General features: G+C 40.5%; 3 protein-coding genes across 3 annotated transcripts in view; 1 reads left to right on the top strand and 2 right to left on the bottom strand.

Moving 5' to 3' along the window:
* strc1 (stereocilin 1) overlaps positions 1 to 9,498 on the bottom strand; it is a gene marked incomplete at its 5' end in the record, with an annotated part of 35,690 nt that extends 26,192 nt beyond the window's left edge. The window contains 12 exons of the mRNA XM_082537577.1: positions 62 to 100; positions 631 to 813; positions 912 to 1,041; positions 1,686 to 1,801; positions 2,518 to 2,704; positions 4,276 to 4,430; positions 4,560 to 4,670; positions 4,757 to 4,825; positions 6,395 to 7,219; positions 7,548 to 8,877; positions 9,278 to 9,302; positions 9,423 to 9,498. Of these exons, the coding sequence (XP_082393703.1) occupies positions 62 to 100; positions 631 to 813; positions 912 to 1,041; positions 1,686 to 1,801; positions 2,518 to 2,704; positions 4,276 to 4,430; positions 4,560 to 4,670; positions 4,757 to 4,825; positions 6,395 to 7,219; positions 7,548 to 8,877; positions 9,278 to 9,302; positions 9,423 to 9,498 (3,246 nt within the window). The remainder of the gene's footprint in view (positions 1 to 61; positions 101 to 630; positions 814 to 911; positions 1,042 to 1,685; positions 1,802 to 2,517; positions 2,705 to 4,275; positions 4,431 to 4,559; positions 4,671 to 4,756; positions 4,826 to 6,394; positions 7,220 to 7,547; positions 8,878 to 9,277; positions 9,303 to 9,422) is intronic.
* The window catches only part of LOC309703837 (uncharacterized protein), a 435,129-nt gene that overhangs the window by 231,131 nt on the left and 177,540 nt on the right, over positions 1 to 26,458 (top strand). The window lies entirely within an intron of this gene.
* ctdspl2b (CTD (carboxy-terminal domain, RNA polymerase II, polypeptide A) small phosphatase like 2b) lies at positions 14,309 to 26,050 on the bottom strand. The gene is made up of 13 exons (XM_082529420.1): positions 25,334 to 26,050; positions 22,410 to 22,597; positions 20,820 to 20,958; positions 20,580 to 20,729; positions 20,084 to 20,332; positions 19,864 to 19,960; positions 19,284 to 19,395; positions 19,107 to 19,193; positions 18,889 to 18,951; positions 18,712 to 18,791; positions 18,402 to 18,528; positions 17,403 to 17,498; positions 14,309 to 17,291 (listed from the first exon to the last, which is right to left on the bottom strand). Exons 1-13 carry the CDS (start codon positions 25,353 to 25,355, stop codon positions 17,226 to 17,228), a joined length of 1,476 nt encoding a protein of 491 aa, XP_082385546.1. The 5' UTR covers positions 25,356 to 26,050; the 3' UTR covers positions 14,309 to 17,225.

Here is a 26,458-nt window from a genome sequence, read left to right as displayed (position 1 = left end):
GCCCAAAAATACAGAGACAATAACTGAACTCACTTCACTGTGATGAGTTTCCAAAACTTACTCCATTGACTGAAGACAGCTTGTCTACTATTACAGCTGCCTGAAACATTAAAAACAAAACAAGTAATCATTCAAACACCTCGTCAACATGTTGGTTAAATTCACCGTTTCCTAAAATATGAAAGTCTTGTGGGGTTTAGTAACACTTGTTCACACAACCGTTTCGGTCGAAATGGCACAAACTATGTGTAGCTTTGAAGATGTTACTTCTCTGCAAGACTCCTTAAAGACATATGAAACCAACAGCTGTGAGGCTGAGGAAAACGCAAAAGGCCTCAGTTCAGATGAGAGCAGAGGATGAAGTAAAGCTTAGGTCTGTTCTTCATGAGGCCTGTCACCAGTGCTGAGACAGGCTGCCAGGCTGTCAGCTGTTCCTAAGATATAAAACTCCCACCAGCTGCTACGCAATCCAACCATCTACTGCCAACACATGATTGTACACTCACTGAAACCGGGCCTTGGAAAGAAAAGAGTCAATTTGCTAGTAAGAAAGGAAATTACACCAATTACAGATGATGACTGTGGTTACCAGCTTCTGGTATAGATTTCAGGTTTAATTTACTCCTCTACCTGTGCAGGACTGAATGGAATAGAGTTCAGGGTGGGGAGGACAGAAAGCAGCTGAGACGTGGAGAGACCCTGCAGGAAAGTCACGCCCAGCGAGGGCAGGAGGAGCGCGATCTCTGCCAGGCGCTCAGCAGGGACTGCAGACGGGACCTGCAGCTCGGTGGTGTTCAGTAAAATATTGAAAACCTGCCAACAAAGTTAAGACAAACAAAAAGAGCAATTATTACATGAAAGTATACATTTAAAAAAACAGTGAGTTTGTATGACATGAGTTCTGTTCCTACCAGGTCACTTGGCAAACGGAGTCCTTTACGTGTGCAGCTCATAATACTCTCGCGGATCACACTGAAAGCCTCGGTGCCTTTATAAACATAGAGATCATCTGGGTCTGCCAGGCATGCGATACTACCCAGCCTGAAATCACAAAGCAATGTTTCAACAACACACTCACAGGAAACGCCTGACAAAATATTACATGTATTTAATTTTAAGAAAGAAAGAAAGATCTTAGTTTTTTAATTGGTTTGATTGATTATTTTAAAGGTTTTTGTGTCATTTTTAAAGGTTTCTATAACCTAAAGAAATCAAGGCATTTCTAACTAATCAGTACACATGCTGTCAAATAATTAAAAAAAAAAGCTTTACAACAAACCTTGAAATTTTAATATTGTGTGTAGGTGATACTTTTTTTAAATAAAGCAAATTTAGTTATGAGGATTGGAAGTCAAGCAAGTAGATTGTATATATGACAAACTATTAAGTTATATTAATAAAATAAAAGGTTCAAATGCACCTAAAAAAGACCATCCAGCAACATTACATCAAAACTAATTACTGTTGTCCCAGAACTTCTTCAGCGATTTCACTTGGATGAGATAAAGAAATGTTTCCCTTGCTGAAAATGCTGCATACAGCTGAAACTTTTGGGGGATTTATTTCTATTCCTGGATTATTAAGCATGCATCAACACATTGTGGTCTGTCAGGTTTTATCTATGATTACAAAAAGAAAACATGGATGGAAAATGTTGGAAATGCCTTCCTATAGTCATTCCAAACCTGGAAAAGTCCTGAGCTGTTAGGTTCCTGTAGGTGCTGATGAGGTTGCGTGCTACAAATTCCTGCTTTAGTGGAGTGAGGGTGTTTCTCTGCAACACATCCAGCCCATCAAGCAGCTGCCGATGAAAGCATTACAAAAGTGACATATCACAATTAAGTATTAAAAATGGGCCAATACATTTTGCAATATAGTGACAAGGAAAGAAAAAAACAGTACAGTGTAAAATTTGAGGATAAAAAGACTGCATGCTGTGCACTTTAAACAAGGATTAGCTGAAAGACAAACATGTATGTTTCCCCTTTGCCCATGCTTTTTTAATTCAGACTAAATGGAAGGTAATATTTGTTTATATGTTGTATTTATTAGCAGTGCAAACCATCCAAGGTAAATTATAGTAAAACCTTTGGAAAGGTATATGTTTCTTTACTTCCTTGCCTCTATAGCATAACACATTTGTGCACATCTAATGCTAAAAAGTTAACAAACTCAAAACTTTTAAGAAAGTCACACAAAACATAAAGTGTAAAATGTCAATTTGTGGGGGGGTTTCTCATTTTGTTTTGTAAAGTTTGAAACAATTCCTTTTATTTATTCTTACTTCAGTATTGAAATATCAGTAGCCATGCTCATTCCTAATTCATGTTTTCCCAATATTACTTATTGAACACTGGCCCCTAGAATAAAACCCACAGTAGTGACAGAGACAGATGAGTCTGTGCTTTCTTTTGACCAGCGTGTGACAAGTGGCTGTGTTCTGCCCTGGGGCCGATCCAACTAGCTGCTTGCTTCTCAAGTTTCCCTGCCAGGTGTCAGAGCTCAGAGGGCCGTTACCTGAGCAGCTGAGAGGTGTTGGAAGTTCTGGAAGGGCAGGTAGGCGATCAGGTTTCCTGTGTCCTTGATGAGCGACTGTTGACCTCTGGTGATGCTGGAGGGGGACAATGCTTTGCTGTACCACAATCCAAAGGCCTGCTGCTGGTCCGGGGTCATGCTCTTTAAGATTTCATTAATTTTGTCCCGACTGGAGCAAAAACATTAAAATAATATGGTTTGTTTGAACTTTCTGCTGAAAAGTTAAAAAATAATAATAATAAACTTATTTATATGTGACCTTCTTTGAATTACTGCATATAGTATAGTACTGGCAGGCATCATTAAATTTAGCTTGACTTAGAATAAATATTAAAATTCTTACAAAGGTACAAAAAGGCCTGAACAAGCCTAAAGCTCATTAACAGTCTATCAGAGACTTCAAATCTCTTAAGTTTAAGTCATATAAAAATCAAAGTATAATAGCAGCCTAATGATTAAATTCATTCTAAAACCATTTCCCCTTTTTTTCCAGTCTCATTATTATATATTAGGTTAAATATCCATGGCCAACAGGTACATATTTAAGATGCAAATTTCTTACAGCAAGAAAATGATTTTCCAAAGTGAGAAACTGGAAAACAACTGCAACAAAGAAAACAAGCGTTATCTGGATTAAGATAACTCTGAGAACCAGCTTGCATTACATTATTTACAATGTATAATGGATGCTCTGGACTCTGCATGGCAACGCATCATTTCACTTCTGACTTCATTCAGATCCCAGAGGCATTTTCTCAGGGAAGAAAAATATATTGAAATGAATCTCAGTGAATGTTCAGCAATGAGCAAAGTAAAATGATACAAAGCATGACCCATTTTCCATCTCTTTGAGTAAAAGCACCTCATCCTAACCTGAAAATGAGAATGGATGCTTTTAAATTTCACACCTATTATGCTATCTTTCTTTTTTTTTATTATTGACTCAGGAGCCACTTTAATAGCCTCACATGTTCAGCTGCTTCTTCATGTAAATGGACAGCTCAGCACATTTAGGCATGTAAGCCTGGTCAGAATGACCAGCTGAAGTTCAAACCCAGCATTAGAAGGAGGGAAAAAGACGATTTATGTGACTCTAAATGAAGCATAGCAGCAAAGGAGTCCCTCTAAAGTTGCCTACAAACAGGAAACTGAGGCCGCAATTTACATGGGCTCTCCAAAATTAGACAATAGAAGATAGGACTGATAAGTCTTAAGTTCTGCTGAGATGGTAAGGTCACCATGGTGGTGGTGGTGTAATGGTGCGAGGAACATTTTGTCAGCACACTTTGGCCGCAATCCAGTAAAACGCCTTTCATGTGTGGTAAAACAGGAGAGTCACATCATGGATGTGCAGCCAAACATAATCTGCAGCCAATGTAATCTGCAGGAACTATGTGACATTATCATATTAATAAGGACTAAAATCTCTGCGGGAGGTTTCCAGCACATTGTTGAATCTATGGCGTCGTTCTAAAGGAGGTCCAATCAAGACCTGCAAATTGTAAGGGTTCAACATAGCCACAGTTAGAGTCAAAACTCATAGTTTTGGTTTAAAATTATGTGCAGCAAAATATGTCCTACTTCCAAGATAATCACAAGAACAAAATGAAAAATGTTAGCCTTTCAGGAACCAGAGACACCGTTTTAATCCCTCACACGGGACATGTGGTAAGTTCCGAAAATAATAATGCTTAGATGCATGAGTAGTGGGCTCATTAGTAAAGAAGCTCCATCACTTACACATTGATGTTGTTCTGCCAGGGAGGCAAAGCTTGGATGTCAGCTGGGCTGGCTTTAGTCAGCATTGGAGCGAGCTCAGGGAAAAGAGTAACATCTTTTACCAGGTGAGTCTGCAGTATCTCTGACACCATGGTGGACAGGTACTCATTGGGCAACTAGCAAACGGAAGAAAACAATGTCAGCGAGAAAACTGTGCCTCAAAGAGATACAACAGATGAACTGACAACTAAGACTTCTGGGAAGGGAAATTAAAAGGCGGATGTGGTGGTGGTGGTCTTATTCACCTGCAGTGTGTCTTTGACACTGGCGTAGTACTGAAGGATGAGTCTGATGGTATGATTGTGAGCTTCTTTGAGCACTGGCCTCAGGCTGCTCGGCGATAAATTGAAGTACGCCTGCACATGTGGAAAGAATGCGAGCAATAAACACATACTGGATATTGTGGCAATTCGCATTAGTATTATTATACAACATATCTTACCTTAATGAGAAGCATTTCGTCAGTGTTCTGCAGGTTTCTTCCCGTCTGCAGCAGTCTGCTTAGCACCGTCTACAGAAGGGAAATATGCAGTTATAATAGCACCTTATAGAAGGAGCATCAGACACATATAATACAATTGTCCCCTTTGACACATTATTGTAAGTGTCAAATCAGTTGTGAGCCAGGAGAGATTAACACCCAGAGGAAGAGACTCATCATCTGGATATCAGTGACAGAAGTGTAACTGGACACCAGCTGTAGGCCGGCTGTACACTGAAGGTCAAATGACGCTAATGGTAAGTGATATGATGAATAATTAGATGAATGATAAAGCCAATGAACGGAACTACACAGAAACAGATTGAGTCTTTCTGAATAAAAGATGAGGTGAATCTCTACTCACACTACGCTCTGATTAACCTGCAGAGTAAATTTCTGAGAAAGGTGCTAAAATATACTCGATCAGCTCTCATTGACTAACAGACTCTCGCTGAGCCTCGAAGCAAAACAGAGCACAGCAAATTATCTCAAACCACCAAAAACTCTACATAGATAACAGATCAATGTAATAATGACAATTCAATAATATGACAATAAAAATAGTTGCAGAAATCAACATAGTACAGGATTAGCACTGGGCTTTGCCACACCTCATTTTTTATGAGGTTTTTTTTATAGGGATTTTTTTCTATCAAAGTGTGTTTTTATGTGTTTGAGATCATTGTTACTGTTAGATAACAGTAGATACTAAATATTACATGTTATTGTGCAGTACACAAGATCGACAGCGCACAATGTGCTTTGAGGTATCAGCCAAGAAAGGTGTCGTTTGTGTCTGTGAACATCCGTGTGTACACCTGTGTGGATCAGCATGCTTGTATTCCAAAGGTTTCTCCATGTGACGATCTGCTAGGGAGTGTGGGGAGCCATAGCCCCGTCCCCTAGGGCATGAAGCAGGTATGGAGGAGATCCAGGCCCCAGACATCCAGAGGCCCCAGAGTACGAGGACCCGAGGAGGACCACCACAGGGGCAACCGTGCCACCCTCCTGGGAAGAGCTGAGTAGAGCCCCAAACGAGAGGTCACCCAGCAGCCACGGAGCAGAGGCCAGAGGGGGTTGCAGTGACGTGCCCGCAGGCTCTGCCAGCAGCCAGCTGTGCCAGAGAGGACCAAGCCTCAGGCCCAGAGGCCTGAGGGCACCCCACCCCCGGAAGGGGCCCAGCTGGGCCACAGGCACCAGGCCCCGCCAATCAGCCACCAGGAGTGAGCCAGTACATACATGAGCACCCAGCCCCAGACACCAAGAACCACCAACACACCAACGTTTTAAGTATATTTTTAAAGGTGACCTTATTTGACCTCAAAGAAGACGTCAAAGGTCCAAAGGCCCACATGTTGTCAGTACAACATTTGTGGAGGTAATACACAGTAGTTCTTGTTCTTGTGGAGCTGTTTTTACCAGCTTCACAAAAAACAGAAAAATCGTATATATCACCAACTGTAATACATTAACATGAGCAAAATGCAAAGAAGGTTTTTTGAGCATTTCTAAACCTTTGGTCTGTCTACTTGTTCCACTACTGAGTATCTACTACTACACTACTCATAATCCACACGAGTGCATGAAAGAACCACTTACCCCAAAACACTGTAGCAAGACTCTCTTGTTGTCAGAGTTGTCCTCCAACTTGAAATAGTTGATCACAGATTTTAGCACACTTGGTCGTATTGTCTCAGTGACATGCCACTGGGTGATCTGAACCTTCTCCAGGGATAACAGGACAACCACAGTGGTGCTGACTGCTTGCTCCAATGCTCTAGCCACAGGTGGAGTCAGCAGATCCACCATCTTGGACCGCACACTGTCCACCCAACAGCGCACTACTGTCTGCAGGACCATATTCTGAGTGGCACACGGCTGACAGGCTGAAGCGAAGATGGTAGGGCAGCTCCAGTTGAACTCCTTCACCAGATTTCTTGCTAGGCAAAAATTAGGGTCCGTAGTGGTGCTAGTGTTGTTGTTGCTATTGTTGTTGGTGGTGGTGGCATTGGTATAGGTGGTGTAGGTGGTACACATCCTGTTCACCCACTGGCTCCACGGCTCACGGGACAGAAACAGGAGAAGACCGTCATTAGGGCAAATGGATAAGAAAAAATTGGTCTGATCATTCTCCCAGCATAGAGCCAGGAGTGCAGCATCTGGTGGAGATGTGATCCAGCTGGAGTATTGACACTGTTTAGTCACGCCTTCCACACTTTTATTAGGAGATGTCCCTGGGTCTTTTGAGTAGTTGGCACAGTGCTGTATTAGCCAGGTGTTGTCCTGATTGGCCAACAGGTTTTGTAGGACTGTATTATTGGCACAGACTCTGGAGGTAAAGTTAAGTTGGTCCATCTCAGCACAGAGAGCCACCTCAGTCATGTCCACAATGATGGGACGCGTCCAGTCAGAGTACTTGCACACCTACAGGACCATTTATGGTGAACACAACATGAGAATAAAAAGTCAACAGTTAGAAAATGGCTTTACTGTTGTATATGCAATTAATGCTGTTATCTTTAGTTTATTTTTTTTTTTCTGTAAAGATACAAAATGCACTAGTGGATAAGAATATATAGGTTCAGATTTCAGAACAGAAATGTTCAGACTTTGGGATATAATGGGATGATTTTGTTTATAAGAGACTCATGCAGGCTTATTTTACTACATAAGGCTTAAAATAACAGTTCTTTCTTTTTTGTGCTTGTTAATTAGATTTTATATGTTCATTCTTGCCAGGTAAAACACCCACCTGAGGTGGTACGGTTATTTCCTCCATGTCTGTGCAGACTGATGTAAGCCATTTGTTCAGAGGATTTTGCAGCAGCTTTTCCAACACAGACTGCTTGCAGCAGACACTCTTCTGAAAAGCACTCTGATCATTCTGCCAACAAAGTCCGATCACAGAATCGTCCACCTGTCGTTCTCCCCACGTATTGTAGTCACACCACATTCCAATGTTGAAGGCCTCTGTAGGCTCGGGGTGTGGAAAGCTAAGAGAGGTGCGGCAGTGTTCCTCAAGCCAGGTATTTTGTGTGCTAAGAAGAAGGTTATCCAAAAATGTTGCATTAGAGCAAACCTTTTTAGTGAAACCGCTCTGGTCGAAGAGGATGCACATTGTCAAAAGATCATTGGTAATTTCCACCTCATGCCACTCAGAGTAGTGACAAAAATCTAACTGCGTATCCAAGCCAGGGATTGGCAGTGGAGGAGGTACGTTTGTGCAGTTAGGCATGAACTGAAAATGTTCAGGGTTAGACATTACAAACATAAAGAAGCCAGTGTTCTCACAGATGAGGTTGGTCAGTCTGACACTGTCGAGGCTCATGCAGAACGCCAGCAGGGAGGTATCCACCATGTTTGTGAACTTGTTAAGCCACTGGCCATACTGGCAGAACTCACTGACCATGTAGTCTGCAGAGGAGTTAGCGCAGTATCCGTACAACCAGCTGTTCATCTTTTCAGATAGCAGCTTCCGCATCAATACAGCATCGCTACAGACCTGCTTCACAAACTCCACACGTTCATTGTCACTGCACAGTGACACAAGGACAGGGTCCACATTATTTTGCAACCAGTCGTTATAGTTGCACGCAAGTTGTCTGAGGTTGGAGGCTTCCCTGGCAACTCGACGAGGTTTAGTGAGAGGGGTGGCGGCAGGGGCCGGCCTTGCGTTGTCAAAACTGCAGTCAGATGACCTGCTAACAAGTGGAGAAGCCAGTGTTTGAATAACATAACACATGTTGCTCCACACATTCTTCATTTGGTTGGAGCTGAGGGAGCTTAGAGCCTCGCAAAACGTGACCACATGCGTGGAAGACTCTACTCCTGAATTTGAGAGGATCTCAGCACACATTGTGTCGTTGATGGTGGCCAGATTGTAGCTATCACACAGGGTGTCGTAATAATTCATAGTGCTGTTTTCAGCATATGAAATGCTGCGTTGGGAGGGAGCACTGGGAGGAGTCTGGCATTCAGGTCCTGGATGCATAAATGCTGACTGATCTTCAGGGAGGAAGATGTCCAGGAGGATATCGATCAGTGATGTACTCAAAGACCAGCTCACATTGTTCTTAATTCCCCTGAACAAAACAGGAAGTTAATTATTATTGTACATTTTATACATCAAATATAATATAAAAAAAATCATTGGTGTTATTCGTTCCACCTGTTAGTGGTCATAATGTTGTGCCTGACTGGTATGGTAAAGTCATGGTAAAAAGATCTAGTGCGGCTTTACTAGTTTAGTGTCTACATCCATCTTGTGGACAATTTTAACTGAGGTATAAAACACTTACATAATGTGTCCAGCCGGCACTTTCAAAGGATTAATATACGACTCACAGCAGTAATTCTTCCTGCTTTATCAGCAACCTTGTTTTGTAAAGAAGGAAAAGCATTGCCCTGTGGTGCTGATGTAGTTAAAAAGCTCCACAGGGCAGCTTAAAGATGAAGTTTATGCAAATTTTACTAATGACTCACCACATAATGAGCTGCTGGAGGTCTCCTAGAGAACACACAGGAAATCTAATTAGCATAAAACTGTAGAAGAATTCATAATAATAATTTCTGGAATACAAAAAAATTACATAATATAACAATAGAAGTATTTTTTTAAATGCTTTACCTTGTTGACAGGTCTCCTTTTCATCTAAAACTGGGACTTTTATTCCAAACTGTAAAGCTATTCTGGTGTAGTCCATTGGTACTTGGATAAATAATGCCACAAACCTTAAGGTGTATGTTACTGTTGCATCTATGAGTCCACCTAACACATTTATTAAGTTTTTAGAGAGAGAGAGACTCGACAGTATATTTATAAATGTTTCTTGGAAACCACTTAACGCTGCTGAATCCCCCATCCTGAGGTAGGTCCTGAAGAAGCTGCCTGATTCTTCATCAGTGGTCAGTGAAGAGCATGTCTGCGACCTCAGAGTTGTCAAAAAAGTCAGCAGTGGTTTCGCTAACTCCAGAGATACCGTCTTTGTCAGCTCTGCCTCCAGTCCACAGTCCTGTCTCCCGGACAGAATGCAAATTGTTATTTTGGGAAGATCATCTAAGAAGTTTTCTCTCAGCAGTGGCTGAAAAATATTGTACAAGTTCATCAGGGCACCATAATATGTGTTTAAGTCAAAACCGGCTCTGGTGGTAGAGGAGCTGAAGCTGCGTGTATCTCCATTAGATAGAGAGTGGATTTGATCAATAACTTTTTGGATATCTTCTTCTAACTTGGTGCCCTCACCAGGAGTCTGGTTTGTGGTTCTTTGCATTAATTTGGGTTGCAAACTCGTTTGCTCGACATCACATATGATTCCTGTTGATGCTAAACAGAAAGAAAGACAGAAAGAAAGAGGGTCATTGTGTTATTTTTATACTATGTATTCAGCAAGCTCTTACTCTAACTGAAGTCTGAAGCCTCTTTTAGTAAGTAAGTAAAGTTTATTTGTTAAGCGCTTTTCATAGACAGCCAATCACAAAGCGCTGTACACAAAAGGCTAAAAAGAAACAGAAGGTTAGGTACCAAAATAGACAATTTAAAACAAAAAACAACAACAACAAAAAAGTTACAACTGTTGTCAAACTTTCACTGGCATGAATGTCATGGTACTTTGGGGGCTTTAAATTGTTTATTTGAACTGTTTTTTTCAGGGTGGAATGGCTGTACAGCATACATCTTTAGTGACTTGAAGAAATGAGTTTGGTGCACAAGCTTGAAGTTATTTGGAATTTTCCCAAAGTCACACAGGGTTAAAATTACACAATGCATACATATATAGGCTCAAATGTATACATACAGCCCCACTAATATTTGGTTGAATGTTCTTTAACAAATTTCACCTTGACCAGATGTTTTTGGCAGGCATGAACAAGCTGGTGGCATCAGTCTGGCTGTGTATTTGACCACTCTTTTTGGCAGAATTGGAAGAGTCCATTTAAAGTGGTTGGTTTCCTGACACCAACCTGGCTTTAGCATAGTCCACAATTTTTTAACAGGGCTAAGGTCAGAGGTTTGTGTTTGAAAGCCTTACTTTTATTCCTCTCGTCACTGTGGCCAAACAGCTCAGTATTTGTCATGGACATTAGGCCGTTTCCAGTTCGTGGCTGGCTTGAGCTGTGGTGGTTCCTGAACATCCTAACTATTTTTTTCTCATCTGAAGGTGACAGTTCAGGTCTTCTTTCAGATTTTTGCAAAGCGGAGACACACCTTAAGAACTTTTTATGTACAGTTATTTCAACTGATGATCGTGGAATCTGCAGTTGTTTAGAAATGGCTCCTTGGACTTTGGCCACCCCAGTGAGTGCTATCAGACAAATCCTTTTTATGTTGGCAAAGAGAAACTATCACCTCAATTCAATCATGATCAGTGACGAGATCTTAATACACCTTGGTCTTATCAAGTTATAAGACACCATAGAGCCTTCAGCATCACGTATTAAAAGTGAGTGTATGTATTTGAACCTGTATGCAGCCTTCTGACCTTGTGTGGAAAAGAGAAAAACCAAAATGAATCCAAACTTATGCAACCAATACTTGGTTTTTTTTGTAAAGATGTATGCTGTACAATTATTCCACCCTGGAAAAAGAACGGCTCAACAGAATCATTAAAAGCCGTGACATCCATGCCCATATCATACAAAATGACGGCGTTGCTTAGTACGAAACAAATATTGATTTTTTTTATGATTGAGAACCAACAATCAAGTTTACTATTCACACGATATATGATACTTGCGATGGAAAAGTCAAGACTTTCTATTAGCTAATAATGCTAAATTAACAGATTATTTTTAATTCAATTTGTGTTTTATTTATCATGTAATACTACATTAGAGGAACATTTTACTTTATTTTTTAAAATTAAGACTGGCTAAAAACTGTATTTTGTACTCACCAAATAAGATGCACACAATGCAAATAGCTGGTGCTGACCACATTGTAAATGTCCTGAAATGTAAGCAGGAAACCCCCTCAGAAAAGTTTTTGTTAAATCCTTTTTGTTGTAGAGAAAGTTTTTAGCTTTGCTGAGAGAACAGGCCAGAGAACAATCTTCATAACTGCTAACACTATAATGCCTGTCTCTGCTGAAGAAGTATTAAACCTCCTTAGGATTTTATCTTCGATCCTTCTTCGGTGCCGCTGTGCTCAAACAAGCTGCCGACTCTTCACTTCAGTGTCAGCCTGCAACTCTACACCTGGTCTGAAAGCACCGTAATTAAGGACACTGGTAAAGGGGAAAAAGGAGGTGTGAAATGAGGGCTGTGAAACGCAGAAGGGATTTAAGCAATGGGCACAGCCAAAATGTTGCATTATTAATCGAGTGTGTTGATTAAGTCCTCCATTTGAAACTGGACTCCTGTCAGGAAGAGACAGAAGACACCAGACTGACTGCTGGAAGATTTATATGACATCTGCTACCAACAACTCCCATACCCGACCTGATCCAGCCTCTAAAAAGAGTAAAATTAGAACATCTTTGAATCTAAGATACCATAAAATGATAACAATTCTTATCAACATACTATTTCCCCAAATATATGCAAGAAAAATGATGCGTATGATTTAGATGAGTATGTCTCACTTGCTAAAATTGATCTTTTGTTCCTTGTTTCACCTCTTGTTTGACTGCAGCTCCATTTGTATGTTGAGGAGAAAGTGCTTACAAAAACACGCATGGTCAAACAGGGAGCAGAGAGAAACCTACATAGATCCTAGGCAAGTGAGAGGTTCTCACATAAAAAAAAAATGAAATCAAACCAGTGCAAATACAGCAAATAATAGGAATTAAATATTCTCCCAACATCTTTCACTTCTTAGAAATGACTTGTTCATCTTGTTTGTACAGGTGATTATAATAAAAGCAAGTGTTTACCCCCGTCCTAATTTCTTAGCATACTTGTCATACTTCAGTGTTTCAGACCATAAAACAAAGATAATGAACTTTTTAAATAATGATGTAATTTATTAAAGGGAAAAAGTTATCCAAACCTACCTAAAAAGTTGTCCCCCTTTGTTGAATTATGAATCCGCTTGTATTAACCACAGGTTTTCTTGGGGCGGTTTGGGGGGGGGGGGGGGTAATCTGAGTTCAATTTTACCAGCCACAGGCAGACCACCTGTTTGGTCAGAAACATTTGCTGACTAGAAGATGTCTGTCAAATTGAAAAAGGCTAAATGATCTCAAAAAGGAACACTTCACACCATGATCTAAAGAAACTGCTGAGAAGACTGACATCCATCAGCCTGGAAAGCCATTTCTAAGGCTTTGGGACTCCAGCAAATACAGTGAGTGCCGTTATCCACAAATAAGGAAAACTTCAACAGCGGTGAACTTTCCCAGGATGGGCCAGGCGACCAAAATTGATCCAAGAGGCTCATCCAGGAGGTCACAAAAGAACCAGAACAACTTCTAAAGAACTGCAGGCCTCACTTGCCTAAGTTAAAATCTAAGTTCATAATTCAACAATAAGAAATATATGTATAGGAGAATTCCAAGGATAAAACCACTGCTGATCAAAAAGAACGCAAAGGCTCGTCTCACACTTACCAGGAGACGAGATGATTATCCACAAGACTTTAAGGAAGTAGCAAAATATTCTGTTAACTGACAAAAGTTTAACTTTTTTTTGGAAGGTTTGAGTCCTTTTATATCTGGATCAAAACAGCATTTCATAAAAAATATTATACCAACAATCAGACAGTGGTGGGAGTGTGATGGTCTAGGCTGCTTCAGAAAGGGGACGACTTGATGGAATCAGGAATTCTGCTCTCTACCAGAAAACCCTGAATGAGAGTCAGTTTTTCAGTTCAAGCGTTCTTGGAGTGTGCAGCAAGATAATGATCTGACACATACGACCAGGTCAACCCCAAAATGGCTCTGGAAAAACAAAAAGGTCTTGGATTGGCCTAGTCCAAGTACAGAGTTAAATCTGATTGAGATGCTTTGGCATGACCTTAAACAGGCCGTTCAATTACTTTTTAAAAAACATAGGACTAGGTAGCTTTGGATGGCTTTTTTTCCCTTAAACATTTTATATTAACTCAGGTCATCTTTGTCTAATATAAAAGAACAATTGATGATCTGAAACATGACAAATGTGAAAGTACAGAAGGGAGCAATTAATTTTTCACAAAGCTGTAAATGTTAATGAACTTTAGGTTATAAATACCTTTGTACCATTCAAAAGCAAGTTTTTGTAATTTGAAGATGGATTTAAAAAAAAAAAAAAGTGTGATTTTGACTTAAGTGCAGCCTTTGAGCTTTAAGCAAAAATATTGGATTAACTTTATTAGACGCAACACAAAACACTGAGTGAACATTATGCTGATCAAACTCTGTTGAGATAAATAGTACGAAGCACTAAATCCAACATTTGTAGGCTCTAATACTTTGTGCCATCATTCCCGTGGAATTGACGATATCAGACTTCTACCTTTGTCCTCCCAGAATTTAAAGAACATCTTTCAGCATCATCTGAACTGTAGAGGAAATAAAACAAAAAAGGGCATTCAAGATGTTTTTAACCGTTTTAAAACTTTGTTTCAGAAATGAACTGTATATACACTTTACAATAGCATACAGCCTGACAGATAACAAAGATCTCCTAAAACATTTTAAATACATCTTCAGCACAAATAGCAATTCTTGCAAGTAAAATGGCTTAATGTATACTGAAAATTAAACCAAAACAATAAGAAAAAAAAAAGGCATCGACACGACTGATCTTTTTGGCAGAAAAAGTGCCATGATTTAAATTTAATTCAGGACTTTCCCACAAAAGCAAGCTGTACTCTTTACATGCTAAGCTTAACAGTTCAGTGACATAGCGCTAAACTAAACATACAGATAGTTGTAAGAAACAAAAAAAAGAAAACACAAAACTCCATCTGATGTAAAGTTAAATCTTCATTAATACATTTAAAAGTAGATATGACATGCCTTTAGAAATCAAAAATACAAAAGCTTTTTTCCTTACTTTAAGGATTTTTTTTTTTTTTTTTTACATGAAGCTGCATGTATTGTACAACACTCAGTGTACAATAAACTGGTAATGCACATAAAAATGAGTTGGATGAAATGTATCCAATGCCTCCTGTTGACCCTTCAGAATAAAAGCCATGACTGACGATTTTACATAATCGCACAGCCCAGTGACGAGATTGAGCGCATCGCACCACACAGAGTGAGGCTTGCATAACAGAAGATGGTCAGGATGGTGAGAGATCATTGGGTGGATGGGGAGCTGGGCTACCACGGTGGGATCTCGAGACCGGTCCCCTATTCCAAGCACATTACTTTTGACTCTGAATGGAATCATAGAAAGACACTTGAGCCTTCAGCCCACGTACACGTTACATTCATAGTCTGTGTACATGTGTACTCATTACGTTGTGTCTGAGCAAACACCGTTGTGGCTTTTAACAATGTAACTTGAATACAAGCTGATTTTTAAGTTCTGGAGAGCAATTTACTTGCGGCAAGAAAGGCAAAAACAAACAAAAAACAACCGTGAGCAGCAGGGATTGTTTGGGAAGAGTAGGATTCAACCTAGCCAATTTCCACATGGGGGCACGACTCAAATGGCATCACAGTACACAATATATATACTGCACACTATCGGCAAGGAAAAAGAAGAAGAAAATTAATAAATTGTCAAAGGGTGGATATCTCCATGTTTCAGCATCAGCAAAGCTTGGAGGTTTGATTGTCTCTTTCCAGTGAAGTATTTTATGGGTTGGAGCATGGGAGAAAAGCCACGAGGAGGAACTTGTATTGTATGGCACTATACAGGCAACACACACGCACGCACACACGCTGTAACATAAAATGCACTTAAGATTCCAACAAAATCTAAAGAAAACGTTGCCACACCGTCACAGGCTTGTATTAGCGACGGGCATCCGAGTTTCCGTGACCTCCCAAGTTTAGGCTTGTACAGTGGCCAAAACACGGACAACACTTCACCCTACTGTGCGTCTCATCATCAATAAATTATGCTGGGGAAAAAAACCAAACAAATAAAAAACAAACCAAAAACACATTCATTTAGTTACCATTCTTAAACAATCCTTTTAACGGCTAAAAACAAAGAACAAACGCTTAAAAATACTACGAAAAACATGTGAAACAGGCAGAGGGGCAGACGGTGAAGCTGACAGTAACAGTATGCTGCTGGTGCCAGGTATAGCTGGTACACGGTCTGGCCATTGACTTCTGCCACAGGTAGACTTTATGACACACTGGCAGAGGTGCGCTACATTAGTCATAATGCTACTGATATAGCCATCAAGTTACACGTGACAATTAAAAGAAACCGATCGAGGTTTTAGCGAGAATACTTGCTCAGGAGCCGGAGACAATACTGATTACACACGAATGACGAACTGCTATTAAAACGAGGAGTTAACGGTGACACATCACTTTGAGAATGAATGCCCTTAAATCATTACAATGTGTCAGATTTACAGGTCAAAAGATCCTTAACATTTAAATCAAAGAGCCATGTTGTGTCCACGTGTGAAGCCAACACATTCATTTAAACCTCAGAATGAGAACAAGCTATAAAGTCCTGGATTTATTCCATTTTATTTGACTATGCAGCGGACTGTCATTTACAGGTTCTCCTATATGGGGAAATGGTTAACAATGAAACTTACATGACCCTTTTAAAATCTCGTATCTTACAAACAGAAATGAAATTTTTCTTTTAAACCCCATCTTTAAAAACAAAAAACAAAACACCAGTTTTACCAGAAAGCGCAAAAAAAAAAAAAACTGCAACCAACAACAGAAAGTTGACGAAGCTACAGAGGAATGCATATGACTTTCAAGGCTACAGTTTTTAGGCTTGCCCATACACCGAATCAGTGAGTGTGTGTGGCTAGGAGTAAACATACACACATGCACAGATTGATTTACAGGCCAGTCACTCCTGTTAAAAATGGTCTGTAGCCACAGAGTGTCGTATCGTCAGTACTGACAGCGTGAGCACCAGAGGGTTGGACTGCGGTCGGGCAAGGTGGAGTTCCTCTTTACCAGGTGGTGTTTTCATATCCACTAAACCAGCACCAAGACTTCAGAATTTAGTGTGGAGCTGATATCTGGCTCCACAGCTGAAGAGTCGCTTAAAAAGTGTCGACGACCTGGGCTTGTCCATAGTGTGTAATTTCATCTATGCGCTTACGATTTTTAGAAAATCTCACCCAGATCTTTTAAAAAGGTTTTCTTTTGAAGTTCTCTTTTTTTTCTTGTTAAAGCAATGGTGAATTTAAAAACAAAACCAAAAAAAAAAAAAAAAAGGCTAATTTTTTTTTTTTTTTTTTAAAGTAATGGCAATGTTGTAGTTTGTAATCCAAAGAGAGGCTTTTTACACGCACGTGTTGTTCTCAGTCTTTTCATGTTGTCCCCATTTCGAGAGTTTGTGGTTGGCTTCAATCGGGGGGTAAAAGGTCGTGAAGCCGGAACCGTTCCCGAACGTGCGGCCGCACATCCTCATTCTGCAAGTCGAAGGGGTGGGGGGTTAGATTAAGTTTACTCACATGGTCAAGTTACTCTTATTGCTGATGTAGTTGATCCTACAAGAGTAAATGAAAGACAGGACAGCTTACCATCTCAACCAACTTCTCAAGGAAGGGCACCAGCTTCAAAAGCTCATTGTCATTCTTGTCCATGAACCAGCTCTCTATGGGAATCCCATTGGACAACTGCAGAGACCAAAGAAAAAAAAAATCTATTTAATTAAACTGTGACCAAAGAAGAAAAGATCTGCTGTTCTGCTGTGTTTGAAGTAGCTGAAGATCTTAAGTGGGGTGGGTGGTGCTTTCTCCCTATAACAGATGTGCACCAATCTGAATGACCAGAATAGGCAGGATTAGAAACAAGTAGAGCTCAGGTTGAGCTGTTTGGAGACAAAGAGAGAATCAAACCTGAGACGGTTTGGATATATGATTAGGGGGAAAGCAGATATACTGGATAAAAGATGTTGAATATGGAGCTGACACACAGGAGGAAAAGAGGAACCACAGAGAAGATTCATGGATGTAGTGAAGAAGGACATGCACACAGTTGGCGCTGACAAGAAGATGCTAAGGATACCACTAGCTGCAGGATGATCAGCTGTGTTTATCCCAAAACAGAGTAGTCAAAAGTGGTAGCTGTAACAGTTCACTGTCTAATCTAGTAATGTCACTTCACCCTTCTATCCTCTGCTTGGGGAGTTACTATCTATACCATCTATCTATATAGCTTCTGTTCCTGAATTCTGGCATTAAAGCTGATCTAAAAAGGGGCGTTGGAGGAACATTATGTGCCCTTTTTGATACAAACTGTCAATTTCACTGTATTAGACACGTTTCAAGTGATGTACCAAAAAAAGACATTGACATTTAGTGTTGAGCCATATTTGAAATTTTGTTCAACTATCACTTGTGTTCAAGTGGATTTTTGTGCTAAATATTCAGGAATAAATCCCAGTAATATCCAATTCATAGTAGAGGGACAAACGAATGAAAACCCAAAACATTTTTTCATTATTCTACTCATTGTCAGAATCTCTGATGCTTGCTGATAACCAGGCAACACCTGCATATCAGGTGTTGGTGTCTCACCTGATATGCAAAGGCTTGTGGTGAATTGTCAATAATGATGGTCTTTGAGAGATCTCTTCCCAAAATGTTGAGATCCTTGATGTAGTTTCCCTGGACACAGACACAATGCTCACGAAACAACCTGTGCCTGCAGTCACAGTGGGCGAAGAAAGGAGGGGGGGGGGGGAGAGGGGGGGGGGGGTGACAAAGTTAGCAAAATTAGTAAACAGTTAAACATCTGCTTTATGAGCTCTACTCTTGATTCGCTCTGCATAAAATTTGCTTTAAAGTTTCTTGTGCACCAATAACCAGCTAATAAAGCTCAACATACCTCACAAGCTGCTTTTTAGGATCCAAGATGTTGAGCAGTTTGTCTGCATACACCTTTTTAGAGGCTGTAAAGAGGATGATCTAGAAAAGAGAACAAAGAGTTCAAAAATCTTCAACTTTAAATCCTCATCTTCAAGCATTTAGAAATAATTAAGAGAAAGAACCAGCTTGTAATTACCTCATATATTTGAGACATGCGTTCCAGAAACTCTCTAAAGAATGGCCTCAGGCGCACATACACCTGCACAGGACAGTTTAATGGTCAGTGATCATTTTGAATGAAAATATGATCCCATAAGAAAAATTTGTCCTTTGAGGCTTTTTAGAGACATGAATATGGCCCCCTCTAGTGGCAACGTGAAGAAAGGAAAAAAAATAAAATAAAACAAGACATACCTGATAAATGACATCCTGAAAGAGGACAGGGAAGGTAAGTGCTGCGTCCTCCAGCTCATTTAAACTGCAGTGCACCAGAGTTTCATCCTAATCGACACACAGAAAAATGTCTTGAGTCTTTGGAGGCCTTTAAAGATTTCCAGAGAGATTCATTAATTTGAAAAAAGTGTTGCTGACCAGGTCTAGGACCAGAGAGAACTCAGGTGTGCTGCGCGTCTTCAGGGGAAGGGCTGGCTTACGAGTGAGCTGCTCCTCTGTCAGTGGAGGGACGTGCTTAATGAAGAAGTACCTACACACCAAAACAGACTCATCAGTAAATGCCACAACATTCACAGTAAGTTGGAAACCATTAAAAAAAGGGTTTAACTTAAAACTCGACTCTGCTTAGATTCAATAGCCAAAATGTTTTACTTATCGCATTTTTAATGACTACCATTGGAGTCTGCAGACAATAAAATTAAAAGCCTTGTGTGACTGACCATGCTCCTAATTGTGTTTTTTCCTAAAAATAGGACAGTAAGACTATATAAGTGAGGTACTTCTGTACATAAGGGTGTCAGGTTGGTGGTCTGAGTGTCATGTCTCTTCACTTTGATTCTACTTAGTTCAAAGGTCTTTCAACAATATAAAAAAAGAAACATTAGCCTTTATCCCCAATTTGTCTGCCTGTCCACATGCTTGATTAAGCTGAAATAATCACTGTAGTGTTTTTGTTGTGGAAACGGTTCAGTGAAGTGTAGCAAGCCTTTAAACTTACGGGTCAAACACTTCCCAGTCTTCCTCGTAGGATGCCTCTGGTGGTACTGTAGCTGGAAGGGTGTCCACATGTGCCATATCTGGACTGGTGCCTGGAGCTTGGAGCGCAACAACAGTATTTTAAAAATATTAGAATCAAGACCATAAATCAGCATCACAAGAAGAGCAATCAGTTGCCACCATCTTCATTGTTACTATGTTTTCTCAGCTGTGGTATCTACCTGTGAGAGGGGGGAGGTCAGCATCCGTATCCAGCTCTCCTTCTTCGGTTGTGGGAGAAGCCTCGAGGATGTGTGGCGGTCGCAGAGGTGGGAGCTGTGAGACGCTCGAGTAGTAGTTGGTGGTGACGCACAGTTCCTGCGTGGATGTAGCAGTGCTGGTGGGCGTCTCCACAGCTTGCTCAATGTCCAGCTGCTTGACTATCTCCTCAGCTTCTAATGCTTGGTCTGGAGAGTCCGAGCCGGAAGAGGCTGAAAAAAAAAAAAAAAAAAAAAAAAAATGGAAAGAAGAAAAATTTAAGATGGTGCCATTCTGAACTAACTAAGAAATGCATCTTCATCCTAACTTGCAGTCCAAAACAACTGGAAGAGGGGCTGATTATTGTCAAAGAGCAGCTTATGTTAGATTGTTTGACTTTAAAGTTAGTAATAAAAAGATAAAACGTGGTTTCTGTTTACAATTGAAAGCACAACCCCGACTACTTTGGACTCCACTTACCATTCTTAGCTGGTGAGAAGAAGTTGAAAACGGGGGAGAAGATGGTCCCGAGAAGGGTCGTTCTGGGAGGGCTGGTGGTCACCTCAACGGCTGTCGTCTCCTCCAGACTACCATTGGGCTTCTCTTTACTCCTGTCGTGATTGGTTGCCTCTGCAGAGGAGGAGAGGGGACACGTTCAACAGTGTTAGCAGAGAAAACAGAACTAAATAATAACTAATCTTGTTTATGTGAGTTACTCACGTCCATTGACGGATCCTCTCCTGCCAACTCTGCTTATATTCCTCCTGGGTGTGTTGGGGTCTGTGGGTGTAGAGGTGATCAGGTTGTTGTCCACATCACAGTGGAGGCGTGTCTTCTTTGCTGGGGTTTCCTCCTGAACCTGACAAGACAACACACCATTACAGGAGTTGTGTAAGTTATGAGTGCAACTGTAATTAAATAAAAGGCAAACAGATTTATCTCTGTTCAGTTGAGACCTCTAAACATTTCCCAACCATGAGAGAGAAGGGAAAAATCTTTTGTTGATGGTTCAGAATGACCGTTCTAGATTAGACCATCAGACACATCTACTATATAGACTGACTAACCGGTCCATTAGACCAGTTATTCTCGCCCTTGTAAACTGCCCTGCACGCCAAAAGTGATGCCACATCTGCTGCTGCAAGTCACGTTCTGGTGCAGATTTGGCCAGCCATGCATCTCCAAATTTTGGTTGTTTTGTTTGTTTGTTTTTAACCACCAGTTTAAGGACGCACCATTACATAAGCTCAGCGACTGACAGATTACACAGAAGGGGATGTTGCAACATTGCAACACAATCATGCCACCCCCCCCCCAAAAAAACACCCCTAAATAAACAAAAACACTGGTCTCCGCTTTAAATACTGCAGCAAGCATTCGCAGACGGTGCTGGTATAATCAGTACCGAGTTCTCGCACTTGGCATATAACATGCAAAGAGTATAACAGGCTAATCAGGCATCAAACACAGAAGAGCCTTTTTCTTTATGTAGAGATATTTTTGGCACCCATTACCAGCTACAGTCTGTCATTTTTGTTATCTGGTGGTGCCATTTAAGCATATTTAATAATGTCACTGAAGCATAAGGTGATTCAAACGCCCAACTTTTACTGAATGTGGATCCACCGTTTACATGCACAGTAACCCTGACACATGAACAACAAAGAAAAAGCTAAATGATATTGCTTTTGTTTTCCCCCCATATCTCTCAAATGCAAACTCATTATGCTTCCACTGAACCTACAAAAATATCTGCATGACACAGTGTATTGTCATAAAGGTCAGAATCTAAATTAAGCTCCCCCCCACTAAGGAGTTAAAAACATATTTATAGAGACAGGGCAAAAACAAAACAACAAAAAGAAAACACCTTTTGGGACTTCATAGGAAACTGCAGGGAGAAACCTAGAATGTATAGTGTGATTATCAAAATGGCCATATGTCTTTTCATAGGACAAACGTCTCTAAGCAGAGTTGACTTTTCCACTTGTTACCACCTCCTGTCCTTGCACACCAACTCTGTGAGCCAGAAGCTAAAATTAGACCAGAGCCCGAGTTCTCAGACAAGCTGCTGCATTCCACCAGACATTTCCTGGGAAACATGACACTCTCCACCAAGAAACACTGTGTTAAACTTAGAGACATTGATAGCGCATTGGTTTTTAAAGCAGTGTTTAACATACGTGCCCAAAAAAATTTCATCTCTTTAACAGCTAAAAAAAAAAAGACAGCAGGAGAATAACTTCTCTGCCTACAAATTTTTATTTTTACTGCTCACAGACTGGGTGATGCGAGCTTGGAAGAGGTTACCTTTACAGCATTTCCTCTGATGAACTTCTTGATGGTGGAGAACAATCCTCTCCCAGTAGTAGGAGTGTCCTCTTCTACTTCTGAATGCCTCCGCTTGGTTCGGGATGGGCGGCTTGCCAGAGTGGGGTTCGGTTGCTGAGACGCCTTACGCATTCTCAGCCTCATTGTTTTAGCAGTCACATGTAAGGCTGTTTCAGAAAAAGGAAACAAAAAAAAGAGCAAATACAGGAAGAGACAGAGGAAATCATTATGGCTGTACAGTAGAGACAACAGATTTAATCAAACGTTCAGTTGGTAATGAGTACAAACAAGTTGTTCTAGCAGTCTCGAATGCATTAACTTTTAAAATGGGTGAGTCAACGGGTTGCATCTGTGTGCAGAGGAGTAACACTGGTGAATTTTCTACCAACATCTGGATGCATTCAAGATCCCGTTTCACTTACATCAGTGGATCCGGCAACAACAGCTGGCTTTACTTTCATTTGTACCACTAATGGAAAAAAAAAGTTACCCAGGATCTTACTGTACATATACTCAAACACTCCCACTCGAGTGTGCTTGTAAGATTAATGTTAAAGGCGAGCCTGTGTTAGACATAAGCTGAATAACTATACGTAAATATAAACAAAACAAAATCTGAGGGAACTACAGATATTTCGTTGAGTGATTTAGCACTGTCCTCGCCAACCTTTGCAGAAAACTTAAAAACAATTCACAGTGAACAAAAACTGTCAAGCATGCCTGGCCTTTGTGGTTACGCAACTAAAAATGTGTCCAGACATATCCAGCAGCAGTCCACACACACCTTCTCATTGGATACAGTACACATCTCACATACTGTAAATGTACTTCCCTACATCTGCTTCACATTTACACAGGGGCGTATCCATGAACATGCCACAAGTGTGCACGCTGTTGCCCAATCCCACATACAGGGGAGTGAAAAAAAAAAAAAAAACAACTTAAAAAAATAAACATCACCAGGAGCGTGCATGCTGACAGTGTGCCTGAAAGCTGCGGCTGCTCCAAGTATCAAATAACTTAGCAAGTGAAGACAGTGTCATTACTTCACTGTAACTGTACTCGTAAGGGAAGGATGCAGTCTATGATTTATTATACATAGGTTTCCTTAAGAAAATAGTTTAAAAAAAAGTTTCTCATTTGAGGGGGCTGTTGGGGAAAAAAAATAAAATAAAAATGTAAATAAGGCCATGAGGAGAGATTTTGTAATAAACCTGCCAATTTAATCCAGTTTTAGAACATTTTAAACTGTATGTGTATGCTTTTGAGAGTTAAAAAGAAGATTATTTTAGTCTACTTGTGCACTTTAATTCTCCTGAAAGATCCTGTTTTACTTTATAGAACACCGTATTTCCATCATCTTGGCACAAACACTTACACTGTACTAAAATAAGATCACAAAATAAAAGCTTCTTTATTAAACAATTTCAGGTTTCCCTTCTCAGTGAGTTTTATGATTTCACAAAAGTATACAAGAAAAAATGTCTAGGATTAAAATGCGTCTACCTGCTACCTTTATTCAGCTAGCTTTTTTTTTTTTGTTGAAATATCGTTATCAAATCTTGTATTTAGCTTTTTTAAACCATACGAGTTTCTTTGTTATACTCATTTTTCTTAAACTTTTAAACGCTCCAAAATAACTGACATTGTAGATAATCCACCACAGCACTCCTTACACAGCCCTTAATATATAAAATATCAATTATGTTAGCACATACTACTTGTTAAATCTTAGAAAACAATAACTAAAACTTTACTTTTGATACTATTCTGCCCACTGGTTTAATGTATTCTTGTTTCCTCTACATTACAGTGGAAACACTCAAAATAATGGTGAAGCTCACACTGGTTTTTGTTTAAGTGATCGATATGCCATTATAGCCTGCAGTATCAAATATTATTGATTCCAATATCCCAGCGGTTACCTTTAATCTTTGCAGACTGTCACTACTTGTTTTTGTTATGGTAATGTGTTTAGCAAAGAACGACAACTTCTGACACCGCTGTTCTCCTAATTACAAAGTGTTATGAGTAGAAATGTCATCTTTACGCGTTCACTTTGCATAGGGGTTTTTCTAGAAATGAAGGAACACAGTTATGTCCATTACTTTGTGTAGTCATGCCTTTCTTTCTTGTGCATTTCACGGGAATGTGCGCAGCATACCGGACTTTCGAGTTGCTGCTAAATAAAGAATCATTTAAGTGCTTGTTTTAATTGCTGTACGATCAAACCCCACTAAAGCTCAAGACGGCAACAGCAAAGCTACTAAAGGTCTACCTTTCAAGCGCAGCATGCACTAAATGTTTGCTTCACCAAGGAAATCAGCCACTGACCGAGAATCATGCACACAGCAAGAGAGCGGGAAATAGGAACATGCATGCAGCTGAGATTGTATGAGCAAGCTAGCCGCTAGCCCTGAAAACACACTGGAAAAACGAGTGAGGCCCTTCGCACAACCCGTCCGCTCTGCAAAATTTACCCCGAGGCTAGGGTTGGCTAAGTTGCTTAACGAACAGATGAATCATACAACATAACCGGCAAAAACCACTAACATTTAGACGTATTTCACACTATTTCCACTTCACTTAGCGACAAGAAAACAGGCGTTTGAAAATGTTTGATCAGTTATGAACCGACCATACCCAGCTAAATGAGCAGCTAAAGCTAATCAACTGAACCAAGTACAAGAGGTCAAATTATGCTTCGTTCATCGTAATAAAACCAAACCAAAACAAACAAACTTGACTACACAATCCTGCTTTAACGCAATTTGATATCATACTGACAGGCTTTGCGTCAGCCTGAAAGTAACGTTTCATTGTTTATGCGACCTGGCACTCTGGTCGCTAAAAGTAACGTTAGCATATTCAACGAACCAAACCCCCCAAACAGGCTAACTTACCGTCTGCAAGCCAGTGCGACATCGTGCCTTCAGCGGAATGACGTTAAAAATGAACAAGACGACTTAATAAAAAGCATAGGTCATCCAAGCTGGCGTAAAGTTTGGTGGAGGGGTTCACTCGAACGGCGTTACTGTCTTCATGTTTGTCAGCGGAAACTCGGAATCGTCAATCAAAACAGCCAACAGTAGCGCTATTTTATCTGCTAATCCCATCACCGCTACATTTAACCAACAATGCAGCTGATGCACCGGTCTGCTGGGGTACACGGACACGTCTAACTGAGCGCCCTTTGAATTCTATTAAACGGAAAGCACGGTGGTAAAGAGCCACCCTGGCGGAACTCAGCTGAGGAATGCCAAATTGGATGCTAGGTTCAAAGGATGCTAGCAGGATTTACCTGGCGACAATCTGCATTGTTACATCTGTTACCTTATTTGGGTAAGAGTAGGTACATTCTATATTACTGTTGAACTAGTAACAATGTAGTCAATTTAGTAATAACACAGAGTAGATAAAATGTAACTAAACGTGATATCAGGTTGTTCATGAATTAGCCAGGTCCATGGTAGGCCATGTTTAGCCGTCCTTAGCTATATAACCTAGCTTAGCACCGCTGGGTTAACTAACCGAGCCTTCTTAAAAACCAGCTTCTGGCAAATAGATGTGCACAGGACAGGGGAAAAATAACTATCTTGTCGTTAGCCACTATTACATAAATGAGGAGTAAATAAGTCAAATGAACGGGGTAGGTTAGCGTGAGCGACTTACTTTACAGTGATCCGCAGTGGCTGGAGATGATGACTCAAGGCTGATTAACCATCACAGCAGAGGCACTGGTTTGTTTTTGTGATCGGTTCCGAGTTTTTCCTTCTATAGCTACTCACGGACTGTCTTCAAAATGACACACCGTTGTGTTACCAGGCGCCATTTCCCGCCTCTGCTCAGTCTCTCCGAGGCAGATACCCGTATGGGACACAGACACACCCCCTTACCTCTCAAAAACACCAGCCAGTCTGCAATGATCACTGCCGCGAACCGTTTCTTCTGCCAGCGATCATAAAGGTAAAGGACTGCTCGTCGACAAAGCAACAACCAAAATAAACAAATAAATAAAACAAATAAAC

Source organism: Aulonocara stuartgranti (assembly GCF_965226115.1).
Source record: "Aulonocara stuartgranti genome assembly, chromosome: 1".
Lineage (NCBI taxonomy): Eukaryota > Metazoa > Chordata > Actinopteri > Cichliformes > Cichlidae > Aulonocara > Aulonocara stuartgranti.
This window is presented reverse-complemented; position numbering and strand designations above follow the sequence as displayed.